Below are 22,023 nucleotides of genomic sequence, written 5' to 3'. Positions count from 1 at the left end.
GGGGTTTCTGTGCTGCCAGTGGGAATGGGGGGCCCATCTACTGTGGCACACGTGTCCCTGGGCACCTTGGTGACAGGCAGGGTGGTGAGCACAGAAAGAAGCCACAGCCAACCAAGCAGTACTGGAAACAGCTTTTAATCATAATTAAATAGTCAGTCAGCGATTAAGCCATGATTGAGGTCGGGCTCCAGGCCTCTCCCGAGCTTCCTGTGGCTCAGCCGCCTGGAGCCTCTCCCCTGAGCGCAGTTCCAGCCCCGGTGGGCCCAGCGGTGCCGGCAGTGCCCGGAGCCGGCGTCACCGCTCCACAGCCAGGGCCTCGGCCTGCTCCTCGGGGAAGGCGATGTTGAAGATCTCGCGGTAGTGCTCCACGAAGTGCACCTCCAGGCCCTCAGTGATGAAGGCCGCCAGGTCGTAGAAGTCCTTCTTGTTCTCGCTTGGCAGGATGATGCATGTCACTCCGGCACGCTTGGCCTGGGATGGGGGGCGGTCAGCAGGTCAGTGTGGGAGGGAGGAGAGGGCTGGGCGTGGAGCCAGGTTCCCAGTGCCCACCCTGCCTCGCCCAGATGAGGAAACTGAGGCCCAAGGTAACATCACCAGCCTCTGCTCCAGTAGCTTGGCAGCACGAACCCAGGCCTCTTCTGGTGTGCTGTCACCCCAGAGGCTCTCCCCACCCCCAAAGGTGTCTGGAAATACAGGAATTACGAGGCCCATGGTTCCTGGGATTCATCACAGCACCCACTGCTTTACATTTAGAGATCTAGCACCTAAAAATGCACAGGAGCTGAAGACTGCCACATGCCCTGTCCCACCCGGGGCCTCAGAGCTGCTGTCCCTCAGCCTGACTCTGCCCCTTGGTGGACAAGGGTCCCCACGTGTCACCATGTGTTGCTCTAGGGACAGCACGCAGTGACTCACTGAACCTCCCACTTTGCAAGAGAGGAAAGCAAGGTGCAGAGCCTCCCACACACCTTGCCTGGGTGTCCCTATCACGGGAGCCCCTCCCTGAGTGCTCTGTAGGCACCTGGGACTGCGGTCCCTTTGAGGTAGACAGGGAGAGGCCTGGGGGCTCAGGTGAGAGACACTGGGGCGCTGCCAGGAGCTCGGGGGCCCCCCCCCCCAATCCACCACAGTCAAACCTACAGCACACCCAGTGAGACGCTGGGCTCTGGGCCCTCTGTCCACCTGCAGTGCCCAAGCCTTGCTCCTCCAGCCTCTCCCGCACCCACAGGTCTCAGTGCTAGGCCACGGCGGCGAGGAAGCAGGAGACCCTACTCTCATCCCTGAGGAGCTGAGGACTGAAAAGGCTGAGAACCACTGTGGAGGCAGGGGCAGCTAGGCAGTCAGCTCAACAGCGGTGCCAGGCCAGGCAGATCCAGATCCCATGCCCGCTGGGCCTCACTTTCCCCTTCTGTAAAATGGGCCTGTCACTCTTCTCGCCTGGGGGGATTAGCCCTGATACTTGAATGATGGCTGTGCGCTATCCCGCGCCCGCGTTGCTGGGCGGGACACTCACCGCAATGGTCTTCTCCTTGATGCCTCCTACAGGCAGGACCTTGCCTGTGAGGGAGACCTCGCCCGTCATGGCCAGGTTCTGCCGTACCGGCCGGCCCAGAGCCAGGGAGAGCAGGGCCGTGACAATGGTGCAGCCAGCGCTTGGGCCGTCCTTGGGGGTGGCGCCCTGGGGGGAGACAGGTTGGTGGGCAGGCGGCTGCCAGGTGGGGGCATGGGGCGTGGGCGCGGGTCCAGCCTCACCTCAGGCACGTGCAGGTGGATGTGTGAGGTCACCAGGTACGCGTTGGTGGGGTCGTACTGCATCAGGAAGGACCTGGCGAAGGTGTAGGCGATGCGGGCGCTCTCCTTCATCACCTCCCCCAGCTGGCCTGTAACCTCCAGGCTCCCGTCCTTGTCCCCCTTGCTGTCACGCGGCCGCCTCAGGGATGTCTCAACAAATAGCGTGGAGCCTCCTGGGGAACCGAGGGCAGAGCCCATGAGCCCAGGATGCCTCAGACTCCTGGACGGCCGCTCCCGCCACGCCCTCACCCTCGTCCCCAGTGAGGGGACGCCCCTCACCGTCCCTTCCCCGGCTCATCCCAGCCTAGAGCCTTCTCATCCCTCACACCTCAGTGCCCGCCCTGTCCCCGCAGCCACCTCCTCGGGGCAGCAGATCCATCTGTGGGGACCGGGTTACATGAAAACCTGAAGACGATCTCTGTGCTGGGCCTCCGCGTTGTACCTGCCCGCAGCGGAGCCTGCCGGTGCCAAGCTCGCGTCCTCCCGTGCAGTCCCTCTCAGTGCAGCCCAAACCAGCAGATGCCCAGCCGCTCAGAGCCTGCCTCCTCTGTGCCCCGCCCCCAGGGCCGCACCCAACCCTGCCTGCTACACAGACCCCGAGCCGCTCCCCCTCCGCCCTTGTAGCTCCCAGAACCAGCCTCCCCAGTGCGGGTGGGCTGAGCCAACGTAGCCTGGAGAGGAAGCCCCTCGGATCCTTCTCCCCAGAGCTGCCTGGCCCTCCTCCCCCACTGGGTGGTGGCCCCCCAGGCGACAGGGTCTCGTGCTGTGAAGGGCTGTCCTTCAGGCACACCTGAAAACCACGAGCCCAAAGAAAGCTCCCGGGGCACAGCTGCCGCCTTGCGGTCCCATCGTCCCTGATCAGCCCTGGTCCCCTGGCCTCACTGCACCCCGCCCACCAGCGGAGAGGGCGTTCAGAGCAGCCCGCGGTGAGCGCGCCCACCTCTACCGAGGGACAGACGACTAAAGGGACGTGCAGAGCCCCCGGCACTGCCTGCTCCAGCGCAGGCCACTCACCCATGGCGGTCCAGGCCAGGCCCATGGCCACGCCAGGAGGCGTCACGTCATACATGCGCTCCACCGTGAACACCGGCTTCCCCACGAAGTCCTGCAGGTTCTCCGGCGTCACCTCCACGAACTCAGCCTCGCCGCTGACAATCTTGTAGGCGGACTTTCGTAACACCTGTGTGGACGCAGCGGGCTGGGGGGCGGCCGGGCCACAGAACCAGCCCCCCACCCCCTGCCCCCAACTCTCCGCCACCTCCCTTTAATTTTTTACAGTTGTGATAAAGTACACGTGACCTAAAACCATCTTAACCATTTTTAAGTGTACAGCTCAGTGGCAGGAAATGCCTTTGCGCTGGTGTCCAACCATCCCCTCTAGAACTTTCTCATCTTCCCAAACTGAAACTCTGTCCTGATTAACCACTGCCTCCCCAGCCCCTCCCCCAGCCCCACCATCTACTTCTGTCTGTGGCTGTGACTCCTCTAGGGACCTGCTGTGGGCGCCCTCAGACAGCATGCGTCCCTCCGCCTCCGGGCAGCCCGGCTCACCTTCTCCACCTGCTTCTGCAGGTTGCGGACGCCGCTCTCCCGGCAGTACTGCTTGATGAGGAGGGTCAGCACGTCCGACGACAGTGTGGCCTTGCTCTCATCCAGGCCACACTGGGCGCGGGCCTGAGGCACCAGGTACTGCTGCCAGGGAGGAGGAGAGCCGCCATCAGGACCCCCAGGGCCTCTCCCGTGGGCCCTGCCCACCCTTCCAAAGACCCCTGGCCGGGTAAACGAGGTCACCGAGGTAGACCCTGGGCCTGCCCCGTGGAGGCCCTGTCCCCGGGGGTAGCTGGGGGCCATTCAGCAGAGGGTGTGAGGGGAGGCTGCTCCCGGAGACCACACCTAAGCCAAGACCTGAAGGGAGGAGAGCCAGCAAGGCCAGGAGGGGGTGGCAGAGTGTCCAGGGAGAGAGCCCGGCAGGTGCCAGAATCCTGAACGGTGGGCCTAGGACCTGCAGACGCCCGGCCTGCCGCCTCCACATGCTCCCAAGGCTCATGTTAGATGCCTCTTCCTCCAGGAAGGCCTCCTTGAACCCCTAGACTTCCTCCTCATACAGAGACCGGTTATGTGACCGCTGCACAGAGCAGGTGGCGATGGGGAGCAGGTCAGAGGCTCCAGGGCCACTCGGGGCCCAGCACCACTCCTGCCACACAGCAGTCGGCGGAGTCTGAGCAGTCCTGAGCACTGACTGCGGGGCAGAGGCGTCCCACAGTCCTGTGCTCCTCCTGCTGTCCCTTCAGGGCTTTGAAGGAACCCCTCCACCCACACCCCCAAGCCTGCCCCTCCTCTGCCTGGTCGAGTGTCCAGGCTGGTGGGGGACGGGGGAAGTGACGGGGAGTCCCAGTACCCCTGCGACCGCCTCAGCCTAGAGCTCCTCTTCCTTGCCTCCCACCCCCCCCCCCCCAAGGATGCAAAGACTGCAAGCCTGCACCTGTCACAGGGCTGCGAAGAGCTCAAGGGGACAAGATGTACTAAAGCCCTCTCTGGAAAGAAAACACTGTATCAGGAATTCGAGCCCTCTGGAAAGGAAATCCGGCTCTCCTCTGACTGACTGCAGGCTAGTAAAGCACCGCACACACCCGGGCACCAGGAAAAGGGAAGGATCCCACCAGCCCAGGAAGAGCTTTCCTACAAATAGAAGTGCAGACAGAGGCCCGCAGCCCGGGGGGGCCTGGGCCCAGGAAAGCCCAGGTAAGCCCAGGTAGGCAGTCCCATAAGCCGGGGAAGCACGGCTGGTGGGTAGACGGACAGCAGCCTCTCTCGCGCCCACAGCCGTTACTGACCCGGCACGACACCGGCCATGGTGCGTGACCACGAGACAGCGGGGCACTCAAGGGGTAACTAACTGTCAGAGCTGAACTCATAACCCCAAGACAGTGCTGGGCCCTGAAGGCCAAGGTGGGGTTGTGTTACCTTCAGCACTGTGCTCACGGAGTGTCTTTCCTTGCTCTTGTTCTACGGCCTGTGATTATAACAAGAAATACATATTGGGTCTTTGGCCCCAATTCCCTGCACAAGCGATTCTGAGACGCTTGGAATTTCCTGAGTGACAGGGACGAGAAGAGCATCCTTTCTTATTCACAAGAAACCCCTTTCAAGAAGTGATCATTAGCACAGCTGGATGGGGGCTGGTGGCCAGAGGAACCAACCAAGGGACTGGAGGGACAGAACTTTCAGCCCCATCCTCAGCCCCCAGGGAGGGGAGCTAATCACCAGTGACCAATGATGCAATCAGTCATCCAGCCAACCATGCCTAGTAATGGGCCCTTCCCCACACCTTGCCCCAGGAGTCTCTGTTTTGGCTGTTCCCTAGTTGTATCCTTTATAATAAACTGGTAACAGTAAGTAAAAACTCTTGTCTTCCTGAGTTCTGTAGGCTGTTCCAGTAAATTATCAAACCGAGGAGGGGGCTGTGGGAACCCCCGATTTATACCCAGTCAGTCTAAAGAGCGGCCAGGGACTTGGGGGCTGGCATCCAAAGTGGGGGCAGTGCTCTGGTCTGAGCCCTGAACCTGGGGTCTGATGCTGTTTCCAGGTGGGTAGTGTCAGAATTGCACTGAATCGTAAGACCCTCGGCTGACAACTGGTTGGGGTGGGGAGCCCCCCGAACCCCCGCCTTGGTGTCGTCCGTGTCTTGTAATCACACCACACGGGCAGATCCCGTCCACATCCGTCTGTCTCCTCCTGGCTCGGGAGCCCCAGAGCAGGATCTGCGGGTTGCACCCCTACCTCCGGTTAAAGGCCTGGCACCTAGTGGGCACTCGGATATTTCCTGAGCCCAAGTGGCCGCAGGGCGCCCCTCCCCAGGGCCGGGCCAGCAGGTCCGCCTTACCTCTGCGATGGCGAGCTTCTCCTGGGCCACGTAGCCCGACACGTTGATCATCTCCATCCGGTCCCGCAGCGGCTCTGGGATGGTCTCGGTGATGTTGGCCGTGCAGATGAACAGCACCTGGGGGAGGCGGCAGTGAGGTGCCGTAGGACGGGGCATCCGGACTCTCCCCACTGGCCCAGCCCCCGGGGTGGGACGCACACCTTGGACAAGTCCACAGGCACATCCAGGTAGTGGTCCAGGAAGTTTGCATTCTGCTCAGGGTCCAGCAGCTCAAGCAGCGCTGACGAGGGGTCCCCCTGGTAGCCCCGGCCAATCTTGTCCACCTGAAGGGGCAGCAGGGGGCAGCAGGTGTTAGCCCCTTGTCCTCCCCCAGCGCCCGCTCGCCAGACACCCCAGCGGGAGACCAGACCACTGGGGGTTAGGGCTAGGGAAGCCCAGAGCAGGAGGGCTGGCCTGACCGTGTGGCCGTGGGCAGGGACCGGGTCCTCCAGGGCAGGAGGGGGCCGGTGTCATGAGACAGCCAGCTGCAACAAGGCCACCCACAGTGACTCAGGCACCATGGAAACCACAGCGGGCCACAGTTTCACCTTGAACACAGACTCCGTCTGGTCAGGGCCACCTGGAGCTGTGGGCCAGGAAGGCCCAGGGGCCACGTCCAACCTCCGGGAAGGGTATGAGCCCAGCCAGGGCCCAGCCCTCAGGCCCCACCCACCTCGTCTATCAGAACCAGGGGGTTCTCCGTCTTGGTCTTCTTCAGGCACTGGATGATCTTGCCTGGCATGGCGCCCACGTACGTCCGCCTGCAGAAGAGGGTACAGCGGGGCGGTCGGTGCCCCAGCGCCTGGGCTAGCCACACTGGCGCCCAAGGCCCAGCTCCCCTGGAGCTGCGGGATCACCACATGCCTTCCAAGGCCGCCCAGAGGAGACACAGGGAGACGCACACAGCGTGGCCCCGGCGGAGGATAAATGCTTCCGCACTGTGCAGGTGGGCAGAGCACTGGGTCATCCTGACGGCGTAATGGTCCCAAGTCCTGGGGCTGTCAACGTGCTCCCCCAGCTCAGGCTCAGGGCGGGGACAGATTCACAGCCAAGTCTCACTCAGACTCTTCCCGCTAGCCAGCACCTCCTATCCAGACGGCAAAACCCAGCCAGCATTGCCCGATCCAACAGAAGGAGAGGGGCAGGGAGCAGCCAGGGCCTGCGGCAGGAACATCCCCCACGCCTGGGTCCTTGGGCCTCAGGGTCACCAGGACCAGGGCCCGGCCCCAGCCGGCATGTCCTTTCAGGAGTGTTTCCTGAGAGCCTACTTGTCTGCCCAGTTCGGCTGCAGGTGCTTGCCTGGCATTCTTAGGAAACCAGACATGAGTCCAGTGCTGTGAGCTAAGGCCCAGCAGGGCAGACAGACCACAAACCAGGCAGAGGAGAAAATCAGACGGTACGAAAGACTTCGTATCTGCGACAAAGAAGAAAAGCAGGCATGGGGGATCTGGAACGCCAGTTTGAGGGTGAGGCAGTATTTTAAGGAAGAGATAAGGAACATCTTAGGGAAAGGCTACAAGCAGAGGTGGTGAGGGGGAGCCACATGGGTGTCTGGGGGAGGGGCATTCCAGGCGGAGGGCACAGCCCGTGCAAAGGCCCTGGGGCAGCACCGTGCCTGGTGTGTTGGAGGAACAGCGAGGAGGCCCGTGTGTCTGGAGCAGAGTGAGCGAGGGGGAGAGAGGGAGGAGGGGAGGGCAGGGAGGGGACGGGGCAGGTCGTGCAGGGCCTTGTGGCCCGCGGGGAGGACTTGGGCTTTAACCCGAGGGAGGTGGGAGCCCTGGAGGGCTGTGGGCAGAGGAGGGTTTGGCTGTCACCAGTGTAACAGCAGTCAATGCCCTGTCCCTAGACCAACATCAGCACAGAACAGCCACCTGCTCGCACCCTGCTGGGTGCCCTTTCCCCGATGACTCACCCCCAGCGTCACAGATCTCCTGTGCTTGTTTAGAAACTCGAGCACATGGTGCTAGTCTGCAGCTCCCTGTCCTTCCTGAACCAGGGCCCGGCTCTGCCTCTGCCTCCCTCTCTGCCCCCAACCCCTCCACCTCCATCCTGCTGCACCTCCCAGCTCAGACCGCAGCTCCCAGGCACGCCTGCACCATTCCAGCCTGCAGGCCTCCCAGTGACCCCGCCCCCAAGGCTGTGCCGGCCTCGTCCCCTCCTGACCCCCACCCGGGCCCCACCATGCTCCGGCTCCCTTCTCCAAACCCCTGGAGCTCACACCGGGCTCCGGGCTGGTGAGGTCTCAAGACTGGCCCCCATCCAGGGGACTCGAGAGAGCTAGGAGTTGAGGGGGGCTGCAGCAGACTGGGGTGCTTGGACCGTGCCCAGCGGGCGGCCCGGCTCTGGAGCGTTGCTGCCAGGAGGGCCTGTGAACCCTGGTGCCCAGAACTGTCCGTGCTTTTAGAAAAGCCAGAAAAGTAACTTTTAAACACAGATTTAAACCTTCTTTGGACACTACAGGATGGAAATGCATGGCCGACTCGGAACAGACACTCGTGTACCCACTGCACTTGTGTCTCACCGAGGCTTTTCAAAAAACCACCCTCTGCGGAGGCCAGCGTGGCGGGAAGCCCCGGAACACAACACCCTTAATGTCCCACAGAAGGACACCACGCACGGGCCAGGTGGCTGTCAGAGCCTGCGCACAGGGGATGCCAGCCCCGCTCTGGGCCTGACAAGGGAGGCAAGAACCAAGACAGGTGCTGAGGCCTCACTGGGGAGACCGTCTCGCCTCCCACTCTAGTCCCCAGTCCCCGGGCCTGCGGCCAGTGTTGCCAGGGTGCGGGGTGCTGAGCTGCTGGGATGGAAGCTGGAACCAGGGAGCCGTCTGCTGACAGCCTGGCCAAGAGGCCTTTCCAGTGGTTGAGAGACCAAGATTTTGATCCAATTTGATCCGAGGTTTTTAAACACCTGGACTGAGCCAGGCCTGAGGTCAGATGGACACCCTGACTTTTCAGTTACCTATTCCAGCGTGAGTGGAGTTTGCTGCCCGCCACCGTCACGCTACAGAGTAGGAACAGACCCAAGAGAAGGAAGGCTGATGGGGCTGATGGGAGGCGGGGTGAGCCCCGAGGGGGAGAGGCCGGACCGACCTGTGCCCCTTGATCTCGGCCACGTCCGTCATGCCCCCAACGCTGAAACGGAAGTACTCGCGGTTCAGGGCCCGGGCGATGGAGCGGGCGATACTGGTCTTGCCCACACCTGGAGGACCATAGAAGCAGAGGATCTTGCCCTGGGTCGAGGCCCGGAGCTGGCTGACGGCAATGAATTCCTGCGGGCAGAGGCAGGAGGACCCCGTGAGACAGCATTGCCCTTTCCACAGGGCAAGGGCCCCCGCCGGGCCTGAGCCTCCCCACCGTCCAGGCATCTGGGGCTGCGAGAAGGGACAGGGCCTGACCCAGAGGGGCCGAGCTGACGGGACTGTTATTTGACACAGGAGGGACAGCCTGTGGCACCAACAGGACGAGCAGGTGGCAAGGGGACGCGGGTGACAGACTCTGGGTGACCCCAATGCCAGGCCCACCCGGCAGCTCCCCACCTGGATCACAGCATCCTCTCCCCGCTGGCCCACCCGCTCTCAGCCAGACGCCTCTGGCCCTCGTTTCCTCCTATCGCGAGCACAATTTTTATCCCCCTGGGGAATCCGTGAGCCCCCTGGAGCGGGCAGGCGGGCCTGGGCAGCCCCTAACACCTCCGAGCCACTCCAACCCTGGTCCCTTCAACTGGGCCCCTCCATCCCTCACCTTCCTCGGCCCCTGCTGACCCCACACCAGCCTTGGCCCAGCCAAGCCCCCACCAGACCCCCAGATTCTCCAGGGAGCGCCCCTGGGTTTTCCCCACCGCACAGGGGGAGTCCTGGCTCCCGGGCCCCAAGGCCTCCGCCACCCTCACAGATCCAGACACGACAGCCGCTGCCTCTCAGAGCTCGGCCGGGTGCCCCACACACAAGCGGGGATGCGGGCATGGCCCCGCGGAGGGCGGGCGGCCGAGCCTCACCAGGATGCGCTTCTTGACGTCCTCCATCCCATAGTGGTCCTCCTCCAGCACCGCCTGGGCCCGGGACAGGTCCAGGTTCTCGTCGCTGTACTTGCCCCACGGGATGGACGTCAGCCAGTCCAGGTAGTTGCGGGTGACACTGCCACAGGACAGACGAGAGCCGGTGAGCGGGCCCAGTGAGCCGCCCGAAGCCCGCTCTGTACATCCACAGCGCTGGGACCCACGCGCCCGACGTGAGAACTACACCAAGTGTCAGCTGGGGCCCGAACTGCCCTGAGAAGCCGGCCCAGCCTGGCCTGCCCCACTCCCGGCACGGTGCAGACACGCCTCGCCTACTGCGCTGGGTGGACACCACGTGTTTTACACCTTGAAGGCTTGTGGTAACCGTGCCTTGTCAGGTGATGGGCGTTTTAGCAATAAAGTACTTTTTAATAAAGGCATATACGTTGTCTTTTTTTAGACATAACGCAACTGCACACTTAACAGACTACAGTATAGCGTAAACGTAACTTTTACATGAATGGGGAAACCAAGAAAATTCACGCGACTCGCTTTTTTGCTATGAACCCAACCCGCGGCGTCCCCGAGGTCTGCCTGTATGGGTGCAGTTCCTGGCACAAGGGCTACATTTGCTTCCCAGACCAGAGACTCTGCGAGCATGGGGCCGGCTCAGGGTCCCACAGCACAGGAGGGGCCAGCGGGTAGGATGGGGGAGGGACAACCTGATGAGGGCAAGTGGGAAAACTGAGGCCTGGAGCGTGACCCCAGGCCGAGGGCTGTGCACCCAGGGACAGAGGCGCCCCTCACAAAGGGCCTGATAAGGAGGAGGCAGGGAGGTCAGGGTCAGAGGAGGAGGTGAAGCGGACGACAGAAGCAGAGGCTGGAGTGACGTGCTCGGAAGACGGAGGAAGGGCCGGGAGCCATGGAACATTTCCGAGAAGCTGAAAAGGCTGGAGACAGAGTTTCCCCAGAGCCTCCAGAAGGAGCCCGTCCTGCCCACCATGCCAGACGTGAGGGCCTGTGCCTCCAGACCGTGACATGAGTCTGTGACGTTCTAAGGGACTAAGCGTGTGGTCATCCTGACATCGGTGTGGGAAGCGCACTCACTGCCCCGCCGAGAGGAGCTGCGGGCATCTCTGGCGGGGAGGCCTGAGGCGTCCAGGGGAACCAGCGTCTCCCAGGGTCCTCGTGCAAAGAGACCGGCCTTCCCCAGACACCCTGAGCCAGAGAGGGGCCCGGCCCAGCAGCCCGGGAGGGTCGGGTGCTGCAGGCCCGCTCAGATCCTCCCTCTGAGGAGCTGTCCCCCGAGCCGCCGCGGAGCAACACCCAGGCCTGGGCTGCGGGCAGAGCCAGAAGCATCCCACGGGGCCCAACCCCTAGCCAGTGTGCACAGGACAACACCCGCCGGGCAAGGCCAGGGCCCCAGGAAGACGCTTGCTTCCTGGCTGACTCTCAAAGCTGCCAGAGGGAGGCCAGGGGAGGGGGTGGCCTTGGAGCAATGGCCCTGGGGACTCCTGGTCCTGACTGGTGGCACTGGCTTAGAGCCAGATGTCCCTGGCTTCAAATCCCTGTCCCCATCCGCCAGCCCAGAGGCAGGGGCACTGATGTAACTTCTCCAAGCCTCGACTCCTTCATCTGTGAAACAGGGGCGAGAGACACGGCCCGCACAGGGGCGATACGAGAGGATGGACACCCACCGTGACCAGAACATGCATGAGGGCCCACCCTCCTGGCTTTCCGGGGACCCCAGCCAGATGCCCAGCTTTCCCGAGGCTGGGGAAAGAGACGGGCCCCCCGGCGCTCACTTGAACTCGGAGGAGTGGTTGTCCAGCAGGCCCAGCTTGCTCAGCTCCTCGTCCACCACGTCCATGACATGCTTGGGGACCACGAGCTCCCTCAGCCGCTCGCGGAACTTCTCCTCGATGGCGTCCTTGTCGTCCTTCTCCAGGCCCAGCTCCTTCTTGATGATCTTCAGCTGCTCCTGCAGCAGGTATTTGCGGTGTGTCTGCTTGATCTTCTCCTCCACCTGCAGGGCCCAGAAGCCGCCGTCAGAGCAGAGGGGACGCAGCCCAGGGTGGGCCTGCTGCTTCCTCAGGACATGGGAGAGAAACCCAGGGCACCCAGCCTCCGATTTCCCCCACGTTCCACCCTAAGTCCTCCTGGTCACGGGCCTCGCAGTAAGTAACACCAAATTCCAGGGGAGGAAGGGATCCGCCCTTCAATCCTGGTTACGACCAGGAAAAGCTGGGCCTGATGCCAGTGTGTCCCCCACGTTAATCAAAGGGGTGCCACGCTCCCTCTAACAGCCGGAACAGCAGGACGCAGGCTCAGGGCCCTAGGTAAGCATCGGCGCCCGCCCAGTGACCTGCTGTCCTGTGCCCTTGCATGTGAGAGCTGCCTAGTGGCTTTTCCAATTAAAGATATGATACAAGAGATTTCCCTGGTGGCACAGTGGTTAAAAACTCCACGCTCCCAATGCAGGGGGCCCGGGTTTGATCCCTGGTCAGGGAACTAGATCCCACATGCATGCCGCAACTAAGAGTTCGCATGCCACAACTAAGGAGCCGGCAAGCTGAGCTGCAACTAAGGAGCCCGCCTGCCACAACTAAGGAGCCCACATGCCATAACTAAGGAGCCAGCGAGCCGCAACTAAGGAGGCCAAGAGCCACAACTAAGGAGCCTGCCTGCTGCAACTAAGGCCTGGAGCAACCAAATAAATAAATAAATAAATAAATATTTTAAATAAATAAATAAAATAAATATGATACAAATTTTTTTCCTAACATAAAAACTAAGTGAGGAAAAAAAAAAAAACTAAGTGAGGGCTTCCCTGGTGGCGCAGTGATTAAGAATCTGCCTGCCAATGCAGGAGACACGGGTTTGAGCCCTGGTCTGGGAAGATCCCACATGCCACGGAGCAACTAAGCCCACGCGCCACAACTACTGAGCCTGCGTCCTAGAGCCCACGAGACACAACTACTGAAGCCCACGTTCTGCAACAAAAGAAGCCACCACAATGAGAAGCCCGTGCACCACCACGAAGAGTAGCCCCCGCTCGCCACAACTAGAGAAAAGCCCACATGCAACGAAGACCCAACGCAGGCAAAGATAAATAAATAAATTCATTAAAAAAAAAAAACCTAAGTGCTATAACAGCCTCTATGGGAAAAGAATCTAAAAAAGAGTGGATATGTGCATACATATAACTGATTCACTTTGATGTACAGCAGAAACTAACACAACATTGTAAATCAACTATACTCCAATAAAAAAAAAGAAAAAACAAAATAAACAACTAAGTGATAAAAGTGAGTTAAATCTGGAAAACGTTAAGTAACCGACAATCCAGGCACTCCATGGGTTTGCCCAGTTGGGAAGGTGGGCATCCAACAGCTAAGTCTGGGGAAACAGCTTTCGACCTTTCCCAGGCTGGCTCCCAATTTCTAGCATTTCCCCCCCAGCTCCCTCAATGGTCAGGAGGGTCCCGGGACCTCTCACTCTGCACTCAGATGCTGGCACCAGTTTGATATTTTCGCACAGGTTCCCAGCCCCGAGGGGGAGCGCAGCCTCGCAGCAGAGACTCTCCTGGGCACTGGGGCCCCGCCCCGCCGCTCACCTCCCGGCCCAGGCGCTGCTGCAGCTTGCTCAGCTCAAACTCCTTCTTGAGGAGGGACAGGGCCTTGTACAGCCGCTTGGGAATCTGCCAAGAAAGGGAAGACGTGAGAGGATGGCCATCTGTGTGGAGGGGCAGTGGGGAGGGAGCGCAAACCGGGGCAGGTGGACAGGCCATGCCTCCCCAAATCCGAGAGCGGGGCACGCTCTGCCCCAGCAAGCCCAGTGCTCCAGCCACACTCCACAGGTCTGCAGGCCGTGTGGACCAGGACACTGGCAGAGGTGCTGCTCATAACGACGAGACTGGCGACAACCCAAACACGCCACCCACTGAATGATGGGCGCTGCCCAGTGGGACACCATGCGGTCGCTACCAAGAACGAGGGGCTGGACGTGGACAGAAGGACGCGAGCTAACGGGAACCCACCCCAACACCGGAGCCCAGGACAGCAGCCAGGCGGGGAGGCCGCACTCACGTTGGTCTCCTCCAGGACGTCCTGCAGCTCGTGGGACTCGGCCCCAGTTAGCGCGGCGCCCATGTCGCTCAGGTAGATGGGGTTGTCCACCACCCTGTGGCCAGCCTGCATCATCTGCAGCACAGACTCTCTGGAAGGGACAGAGATGCTGCCACGGGGCACCGGGACCGCCATGGTCCTCACTGGGCCGTGGCCCATCCTGGAGCAGGACTAACGCCCCAACGCCCAGACATAAGCCACCCTGGCAGCCATGCAGCAGCCCTCCTGAGATGCCCTCCCCCTATCTGGCTGATGACGAGAGAGCCGGGGCCGGGTAGGCTGCGCCCCCTCCAACCTCCCGCCCGCCCCGGGGCCTCCCTGCTGGGAGGGAAGCAGCTCCCCACTCAGAGGCTAGGCAGTCCCCAAGCCCAGCCAGGATCTCAATGAGGACAAGCAGCCAGACAGGCCCAGCCTGGCCTCATCAGGAGGGGACAGGAGACCAACCTGTAGAGCGGGTTCAAGGCGATGATGTCCCGGATGGTCTTCACGATCTCCGCCGTCAGGGCCTGGCAAGCAGGGAGGCCACGTGGGTCACTGGGACCAGAGGGGGCTGTGGCCCTGGAGCCCCTCCCACCCGGCCGAGCCAAGGACGGCCCCAGAGGCCCAGGAGCGGAGCCCCAGTTCACAAGTCACAGGGACTCAGGACCCAAGAGCAAAACCTAAACCAACCCTGTCTCCGTGGACCACTCTGAACCTCGACCTTAGAACGAGCCATCTTGGGTGGGGAGAAGGGGCTCGAGGTCTGCCCCACCAGAACCTCGCCCCAGCCGGCTCTGCTACGGATGCCACGGGTATTGCTGTCCTTGCCTTCGCTGCCGCCACAGTGAGGCCAGTGACACTCCCGGCAGGATCATTGGACACAGCTATGGCATAAATCCTGCACCTCGTTTCCAGAGGCCACAGGTCCCGGCACCTGGCACTATGCTCAGGGCACTGCCGGCACGGAGCAAGCAGCCACCACTGCTGGGCTTGTTCAGTGTGACCCACCGGTCTCTGGTTAATGGGTTTGTCCCTGATCTCCCTGGGATGACCTTTGTAGAAGGAACCAGAACAGGCCAGCTGGAGGGCCTGCATGGCATGCGCGTCAAGAGGGACAGGCGCGCTCCGAGCTCCCCACTACCCTCCCCTCCCCCCAGATGAGAGCCTTCAAGGAAACACTAAGGCTGGGCTGCCCAGGACAGCAGCCACCAAGCGCTGCTCACATTTAAGTGAGTTGAAATGAGATACAATTAGACGTTCTGTTCCTCAGTCACAGCAGCCACAGGTCAAGTGCTCAACAGTCACAGGGGCCGAATGGTGCAGAGTCACAGAATGCATCCAGCACATGGAAAGTTCTCCCCGGCAGAGCTGCTCTGGAGGGCCCCATGGAGGCAACTGCCGGCCCCGGGCCCCTTCCAGCGCCCGCAGCAGCCATCACCAATGGATTGTGGCACTCCTTCCCACCGAGCTCAGAACCCACCCCAGCCTCAGACCAAAGCTGTCAGCTACGCCAAGCCGGTGTTCCCCCTGGGGAGGCCAAGGACACCGGGTGTGGGCGCACCCGAGGAGCCTTCCACCTGCCTTGCCTTTCTTCTTCACCTCTCCCCGTTGGAGGCAGGTCACTCTGCCCATAACCTACATGAGAAGGACGGTGGAAGGACATTTCCTGACACCCTCTCGACAGCTGGCTCGCCATGCTATGGAGAAGAAGGCAGGCCAGCCTAGGCTTGGGGTCAAGGTGGCCAGAAGGCTCTTTCCCGTCTTGGAAGCACGGGTCACAGAATCAGCTGCACGTGCCCTGCCCGCTCCCCTACCCCTGGGCCTGGGAGGAGGAGCCAGGACCCGGTTCCTTCACAGCAGCCAAGGCTCCAGCGCACCTCCGACCTTCCCGACGCCAGCTCCCCCCAGGACTCCTGGAGGAAGAGGGTGCTCTGCCCCCCGTGTGCGCTCACCTTCACCTCCTCCGTGACCTGGAAGTCCTCGTGGGCGACGTTCTCCACCTCCACCATGAGTACCTCACCAGCGGGGCTGGGGTCCGGCTCCGTCACCACCTCCACCTGCCGCTTGGCGCCACCGTCCTCCTCCGCGTCCTTCTTGCCCCGCTTCAGCTTCCTGCGCAGCTTCTGCTTGTTCTCGCCCTCGGGCTCCTCCGGCTCCACCTCCAGCTGTCTGTTGATGTGAACCCTGAAGACGGGGAAGAGGAGGTAAAGCCACCGAGGCTGGGGGGAAGGGGGGCGTCCTGCCGGCCACAACACTCTGCGGTGCTGATGACACAAGGGCTCGCTGGGCCCAGGCCCCTGCAGCCACCAGGGCTGGTGGGGAGAGGGGAGCTGCTGTCTCAGAACCCAAGACCAGCAGGCCCTCTGCCCCTGGACTCCAGCCAACCCATCCATTGTTTCCCACACCAACACCCGCTGTCCCCCAGGAACGAGGACGCCAGTGGCAGCCCGCGCTCTGGGGCCCATCAGGGACTCCGCCTGCCCTTCCCCCGGCCTCCAGCTCACCACACAGTGGCTCCTGCACAAGGTTCAGCTCCAGGTTCAAGGGCGCCTCCACTGAGGTCCTCCCCAACCACTCCACATGAAGTCCAGCCCCACGTGCGCACACACCCACCCCACCCCCCATCCATCGTCATTTTCACCCCAAAGCACCCACTACCGTCAGAATTTAGCTGGTGACCTGTTTTCCCCATGCGGCGGGCAGGCTCCCCAAGTTGGGCCCCTCGCCGGCTACTCCGCTCACACCCGAGGGTCTGGCAGACACCAGGCGCCCGGCAGACACCAGGCGCCTGGTGTTCAGTGACGTGTTGGCCCTTTTCTGCCACACGGGGTAACTAACAACAGTACCGCCCTTAGAGAGCAGGCCTGAGTGCTACCGGGGACGCAGACTCAGTGGCGGGCGGACACCAGCAAGATGCACAGAGAAAAGGAGGTCGGGACGCGGTGAGCACCGAGGTGGCCTGGCCACAGGGCTCAGCAGGACTCGTCCTCCAAGGCACCCTGCAGGTTAGCGGAGCAGTGAGTAGCCGCAGCATCTTTATTAATTTTGGTTGTATCTTATTCTGTTCTTTCTGAGCCATGAATCCTCCCAGGAGACAAAGGAACAGCCTCTTCCCTAAAACAGGCTCTAACGCCAGCAGGTGAATACAGGCATGGGGGCTCGGCGCAGCGGGGACGCCACCAGGACAGTCCACGGAAGCGCTGCCGGCCCGGACCATTTCCCCGGTGTGCTCTGGGGGAGCTGCCGGCTGACACAGAAAAAGGCTCCGTGAGAGGAAAGGATGAAGGGCTCTCGAGTCAACAAACACCAACGGGCATCTTCAGTAAGTAGCTTTTCCAAACACTACGACCTTAACGGTTGGTGAGTCTGAAACGTCTCCCACATGTCTGTGATCACAGAACACCTTTGACAAGCGTCTCATCTTGGGAGACCAATGTTCCTTGGAACACGTGAAAAGAAATGAACACGTTCATGAACGTGTTCATGAACACCGTACCTGCTGAACATCCTGGCCCCAGGGGCTTGGGAGGGTAGAGAGGACGGCTGGGGTTGGGGGGGTTGCTTCCAGCTTCAACCCAGCTGATCATGTAGGTTTTTCTTTATTAGCCGTAACAATACAGCGGGTTAGACTGAGCTTGCAAATGCCATATGAAGCCCTTCGGCAGAGGAGGTAGAAGTAGACTGGCTGAGTAAAAAATTGCAACCTGGACTTCTCTGGGAGTCCAGTGGTTAAGACTCCGTGCTTCCACTGCAGGGGGCACGGGTTCGATCCCTGATCCGGGAACTAAGATCCCGCAAGCTGCATGGTGCAGCCAGGAAAAAAAAAAACCAAAAAACCCAACCTGCCAAGCTGAATGGAGACGCAAATGCAGGCACCAGGGGGAAGGCGTGCTGACACCCAGACATGAACCATGAGGCAACGTGCTATCTTCTGTTTCGTGGTGCTTTTTGGACTAACGGGCGTGAGAAATGGCTTCTCACTGACCACTTAGACTGCCGCTTAAGCAGAGCAGCTCTGAGAAGCGGGGTGGTGGTGAGGGGGTCCACCTCCAGCTTTGGCCTGGTCACTGCGGTGCCCGAGAAGGGCAGGTCGGTGCTGGAACCTGGGGCGTCCCAGGCCACTCTTCCCGTCCCGCCCCGTGCACTTGGGCTCCCGCACCTTCTGTGTCCCATGACGATCATGCGCAGCTTGTCCCCAAGGTCCTGCATCTCGTGGATCTGGACAAACGTCCCCGTGTGGTAGATCTCGTCCAGGCTCTCGACCACGTCAGACTCGTTGCTGAGGGAGAAGGGACACAAAGGAACATGGGCACAGGTGCTCTGGCTCTCTTGAAAAGAGAGAGAAGAGAAACACCCCTCCTGGCCTTGACCTCCTTGCTCCTACAGGTGCTCTGGGCCGCCCCTGAGGGTCACCGCATACAGGCAGGCAGAGCCAGATGGAATCTGGATTCCACTCCACTCCTCTTATGGAGCCTGCGTAGAACACACCTTCCGACTTGGAAGTGGAACTCATTCCTACCTGGAGTCGAGGTGGATGTGCCCGGAGCCCCCGCATCTGCCCGCCTAGCTCTGCTCTGAAGCAGGCTCACCCTGGCCTAACACCAGGGGTCCCCCAAGGTTAGCTTCCCCCAACCTGGACCACGCATGAAGCCCAGGGCCTGGGGCAGAGTCTTCAGCCCAGACTGAAAAGGGATGCTCAGCTCTCGGCCTCATCCCCCGTAGGTCTGACTTGGTTTCTTTCAGGTCAGGAGTCAGAGGTCCAGGCTACTCTACGGAGTAGGCTCTGCGGTGAGCTACAATCCAGGGCGGCTTCAACAAGGAGTGAAGGAAAAATTACACTTACTTGTCATCTTTCTTTAGAAAGACGCCGGCATACGGCTGGGCGAGGCGGACTTTCCTTCTTAGCAGCTCAACCAACTTCTTATTTTTAACCTAGCATGACAATGACCCCAAGGTGAAACGCAGGGTAGGCTTTCTAGCTGACACTTTGACAGCAGCTCTAGCGTTTTCTGTAATACTCTCTATGGGTGTGCTAATCTGATCCAGGACTAACCAACACGGTCCAGGAACCTTTGAACCAAAAAAAAAAAAGTACGGGCAGTATTGAAGAGCTGCATTCCTTAGTTTTTCCCTCTTCCTAAAGAAAACTAAAAGGAGACAAACGGCCAGTACCAAGAAATTGATTTCACATCCAATTTCAAGAGCTGTTTCTGTGGCGAAATGCCTTGGCTTGAAAATCTAAACTCTCTGCTTTTCTTTTCCGGAGGACAAAAGTAAATGTGCGTAATTCAAATGTGACACACCCCACAGGCTGGTAATTTCCTCCAATTTTCATGGAAAGTATATCCCAATCACATCTATATCCTATTCATTGATCATCGAAACCCCCCCATCACAGCACATTCTCCTGTCATTCCACTGGCAGGTAGAGGGCTAATGATGTTTCCTAGGAAACAGCTGATGGGAGGAGCACAGGTGTCCTTAGGGCTCAAATGATTTCCTTCAAGCCTGTGTTAATTCCTAGACCAGACTCTGACTAAACTTAATGGCCCTCAAACTTTGGCACAAGTCAGAATTCCCTGGAGGGCTTCTTAAAACAGATGTCTGGGCCCCACCCCTGGAGTTTCTGATTTGGGAGGGCTTAAGCGGGCCTGAGAGTCTGCACTTCAAGCAGGCTCCCAGGTGATGGCTGCTGGTCCAGGAACCCGGCTTTGAGAAGCAGCGTTTTAACTCACTCCATGACCGCACGGTATGGGAATTTCTGACACTCTAAATGCATTCTCCCCAGAACAAAGGTCCGTGACATCCGTCAGGAGGGTTACATGACCCACCCAAAATTAAGAGCCACTGGTCTATACTCAGAGGCCACTAATAAGGAGAGACGCCACTGGGGCAAGTGAGCCGCATGCAATGTCAACTACCAAATCAAGAGTAATCAGAGCTTGGCTAACAGGTTCAGAAACACTTATTGGTTCCCCTGGGAGCTCCCACTTTCTCCTTGGCTAACAGCTGACCGTTGCATCTTAGCACCTGTCCCTCCCTCTGGTGGGACCCCTTTTTTGTTATTTATAAAGTAACAGCAACAGGAATACCACATGCGAGTTCCGCATGCCAGTCTCACACTACCCGCAGCATCTCATGTAACCCTCCTGCCTAGCCCTAGGTGGGCACACAGAATCTCTTGGAAGAATCCTGTCTCTACTTGGGCACTGGGGACAGGGGGCATCTGCCACTTTGAGGGGCTGAGGGGACCGTACCTGCTGAACATCCTGGCCCCAGGGGCCTGGGAGGGTAGAGAGGACGGCTGGGGTTGGGGGGGGTCAAGTATGGAGAAAAGACCCCCAGGGCTCGCTTCTGAGGTGTCAAAAGTGCACCACATGGGTAACAGCAGCCGCTTCTTACGAAGGCGTATCAAGCACCAGGCACGGTTCTGAGGCCTTTAGACATGACCTCATTTACCTCCCATCACAGCTCTAAAAAATGAGGTACTGTTATTACGCCCATTTCACACATGAGACAATGGAGGCCCAGAGGAACAGCTTGCCCAAGGTTATGGAGCTAGGGGTGGAGGGGCCAGGATATGAACCCACAGGGTCCGGCCCTGAGGCCTGCCAGTAACCACTACAGAACATCAGGGAAGGCCCTTAAAGGGCAGCTCAGACGCACACACAGTGCTGGAGAGGAGGTGGAGGGGGCGCCTTCTGCCCCCCCCCGACACTGGCTGAATGCTGTCCCTCTGTACCGTCCTTTCCCTTTCCAAGGGATCGCTGAGATTTATTCAGCAGAGACTGCAGAGTGAAGGCAGAGGCTGGAGGGTGAATGCAGAGCTGACTCATTGTATGACCTTGCTTAGACAGTTAAGAGATAACGCTTCTCCTCCACGGACTCGTTTCCACATCATTAAAAAACTCAAGTTCCTTGCACTCCTGCTGCTTTCTCTCTATTACATCACATTTGCACCACCCCACACCCCGTGGCTCTTAGGCTGAAAAGATCTTTACTGTCTCTTGCACCAGAACATAAGTTCCTTAGGCAGAGGGGCTGTGTCTGACTTGTTCTGCTGAATCCTCAGCCGGCTACATGGGAACAAGAACACCCTACTGAATAAATGAATGAATAAACCCCTGGGAACATCCTTATGCCATGTTCCTCCTGAGACTCCTGGACAATCCCTCGCTCTATCATCCCCTGTAGTACTTACAGCCTTCCAGTTCATAATTTACTTACTAGCTTTGTTTATTACCTGTCGAATCCCGCTGGAACCTAAGCGCCAAAGGCAGGAAAGTGTGTCCGTTTTGTTCAGGGCTGTATCCCTAACACTTAGAACCGTACCTAGCACATGACCTCCAGAAACATTTAAGGAAGGAATGAATCCGGATCCCGAAGGGGCTCTTAACCAGAAGGCAGACCACCCTGAGGGAGACTGTCACAAAACATTTACCAAGACCAGCAGAAAAGTAACCGAGTGGCAAGACTGTTCTGATCTTTCCCGGCACCGAATTTCTATGACTAGGACTGTTAAGTGGACAATCCTAAGCTCGTTGGATTCAACTCTCCTGAAAGGATCTGAAAGGGGGCGGAAACTGGCTCAAGTTCATCGAGCTAGTAGTGAGAAAACTAGGACTCGAACTTTTTCAAGTTGTGAGGCATGACGGTGCTGAGCGATCCCTCGGTCCAACCTGCAGCTTGCAGACGTGGGGGAAACGGAGGCCAAGGCGGGGGCTCTCATTACCTCGACAATCTTGATAAAGCGCGGGAACACTGGGTTGCGCGTAACGGCGATGAGCGGCAGGTGCGGGAATACGTCCGGGATCATCATGGGCGTCAGCGCCGTTATGACAGGGCCTTCCCCGCCGCCCGCGCTGCCCCCCACGCCCGAGGCCCCGTCCTCCGCGCCGCCCTCGGAGGCATCCTCGCCGCCCGAGAATGCGCCGCCGCCGCTGCGATTGTTAGCATCCCGAAGTCCCCGCCAGTGGCCCGCGGCGGCGGGGCCTTGGCCCCGCAGCGCCCAGGGAGAAGAGGCGTCGCAGGCCCGCCGGCCTCTGGGCAACCAAGCTCCGGCCGCAGTCGGGACCCGCCCCGCGGCGGCGGCCAGCAGCGGCCGCCGAAGCGCCCAACACCTCGCAGCTCCCCACAGCCGCACGTAGCCTGCACCCGCCGCCATAGCCCGGCCATCCTGGCGGCGCGCGGAACTTGCGTCATTTCCGC

At 60.2% G+C, this 22,023-nt stretch overlaps 1 protein-coding gene across 1 annotated transcript; it reads right to left on the bottom strand.

The window, feature by feature from the left end:
• Positions 1 to 119: 119 nt before the first annotated feature.
• On the bottom strand, positions 120 to 21,990 carry LONP1 (lon peptidase 1, mitochondrial). The gene is given in 20 exon segments (XM_061190664.1): positions 120 to 471; positions 1,514 to 1,678; positions 1,753 to 1,964; positions 2,806 to 2,971; positions 3,343 to 3,483; positions 5,675 to 5,791; positions 5,875 to 5,997; positions 6,387 to 6,474; positions 8,806 to 8,984; positions 9,710 to 9,848; positions 11,515 to 11,735; positions 13,326 to 13,409; positions 13,798 to 13,927; positions 14,281 to 14,342; positions 15,768 to 15,999; positions 17,975 to 18,094; positions 18,659 to 18,747; positions 21,548 to 21,814; positions 21,816 to 21,902; positions 21,904 to 21,990. Coding segments are annotated over 20 exon segments (2,886 nt in total). The 3' UTR covers positions 120 to 294.
• Between the last annotated feature and the right edge of the window lie 33 nt (positions 21,991 to 22,023).

The sequence above is a fragment of the Eubalaena glacialis genome, chromosome 4 (genome assembly GCF_028564815.1).
Source record: "Eubalaena glacialis isolate mEubGla1 chromosome 4, mEubGla1.1.hap2.+ XY, whole genome shotgun sequence".
NCBI classification, from domain to species: Eukaryota; Metazoa; Chordata; class Mammalia; order Artiodactyla; family Balaenidae; genus Eubalaena; species Eubalaena glacialis.
This window is presented reverse-complemented; position numbering and strand designations above follow the sequence as displayed.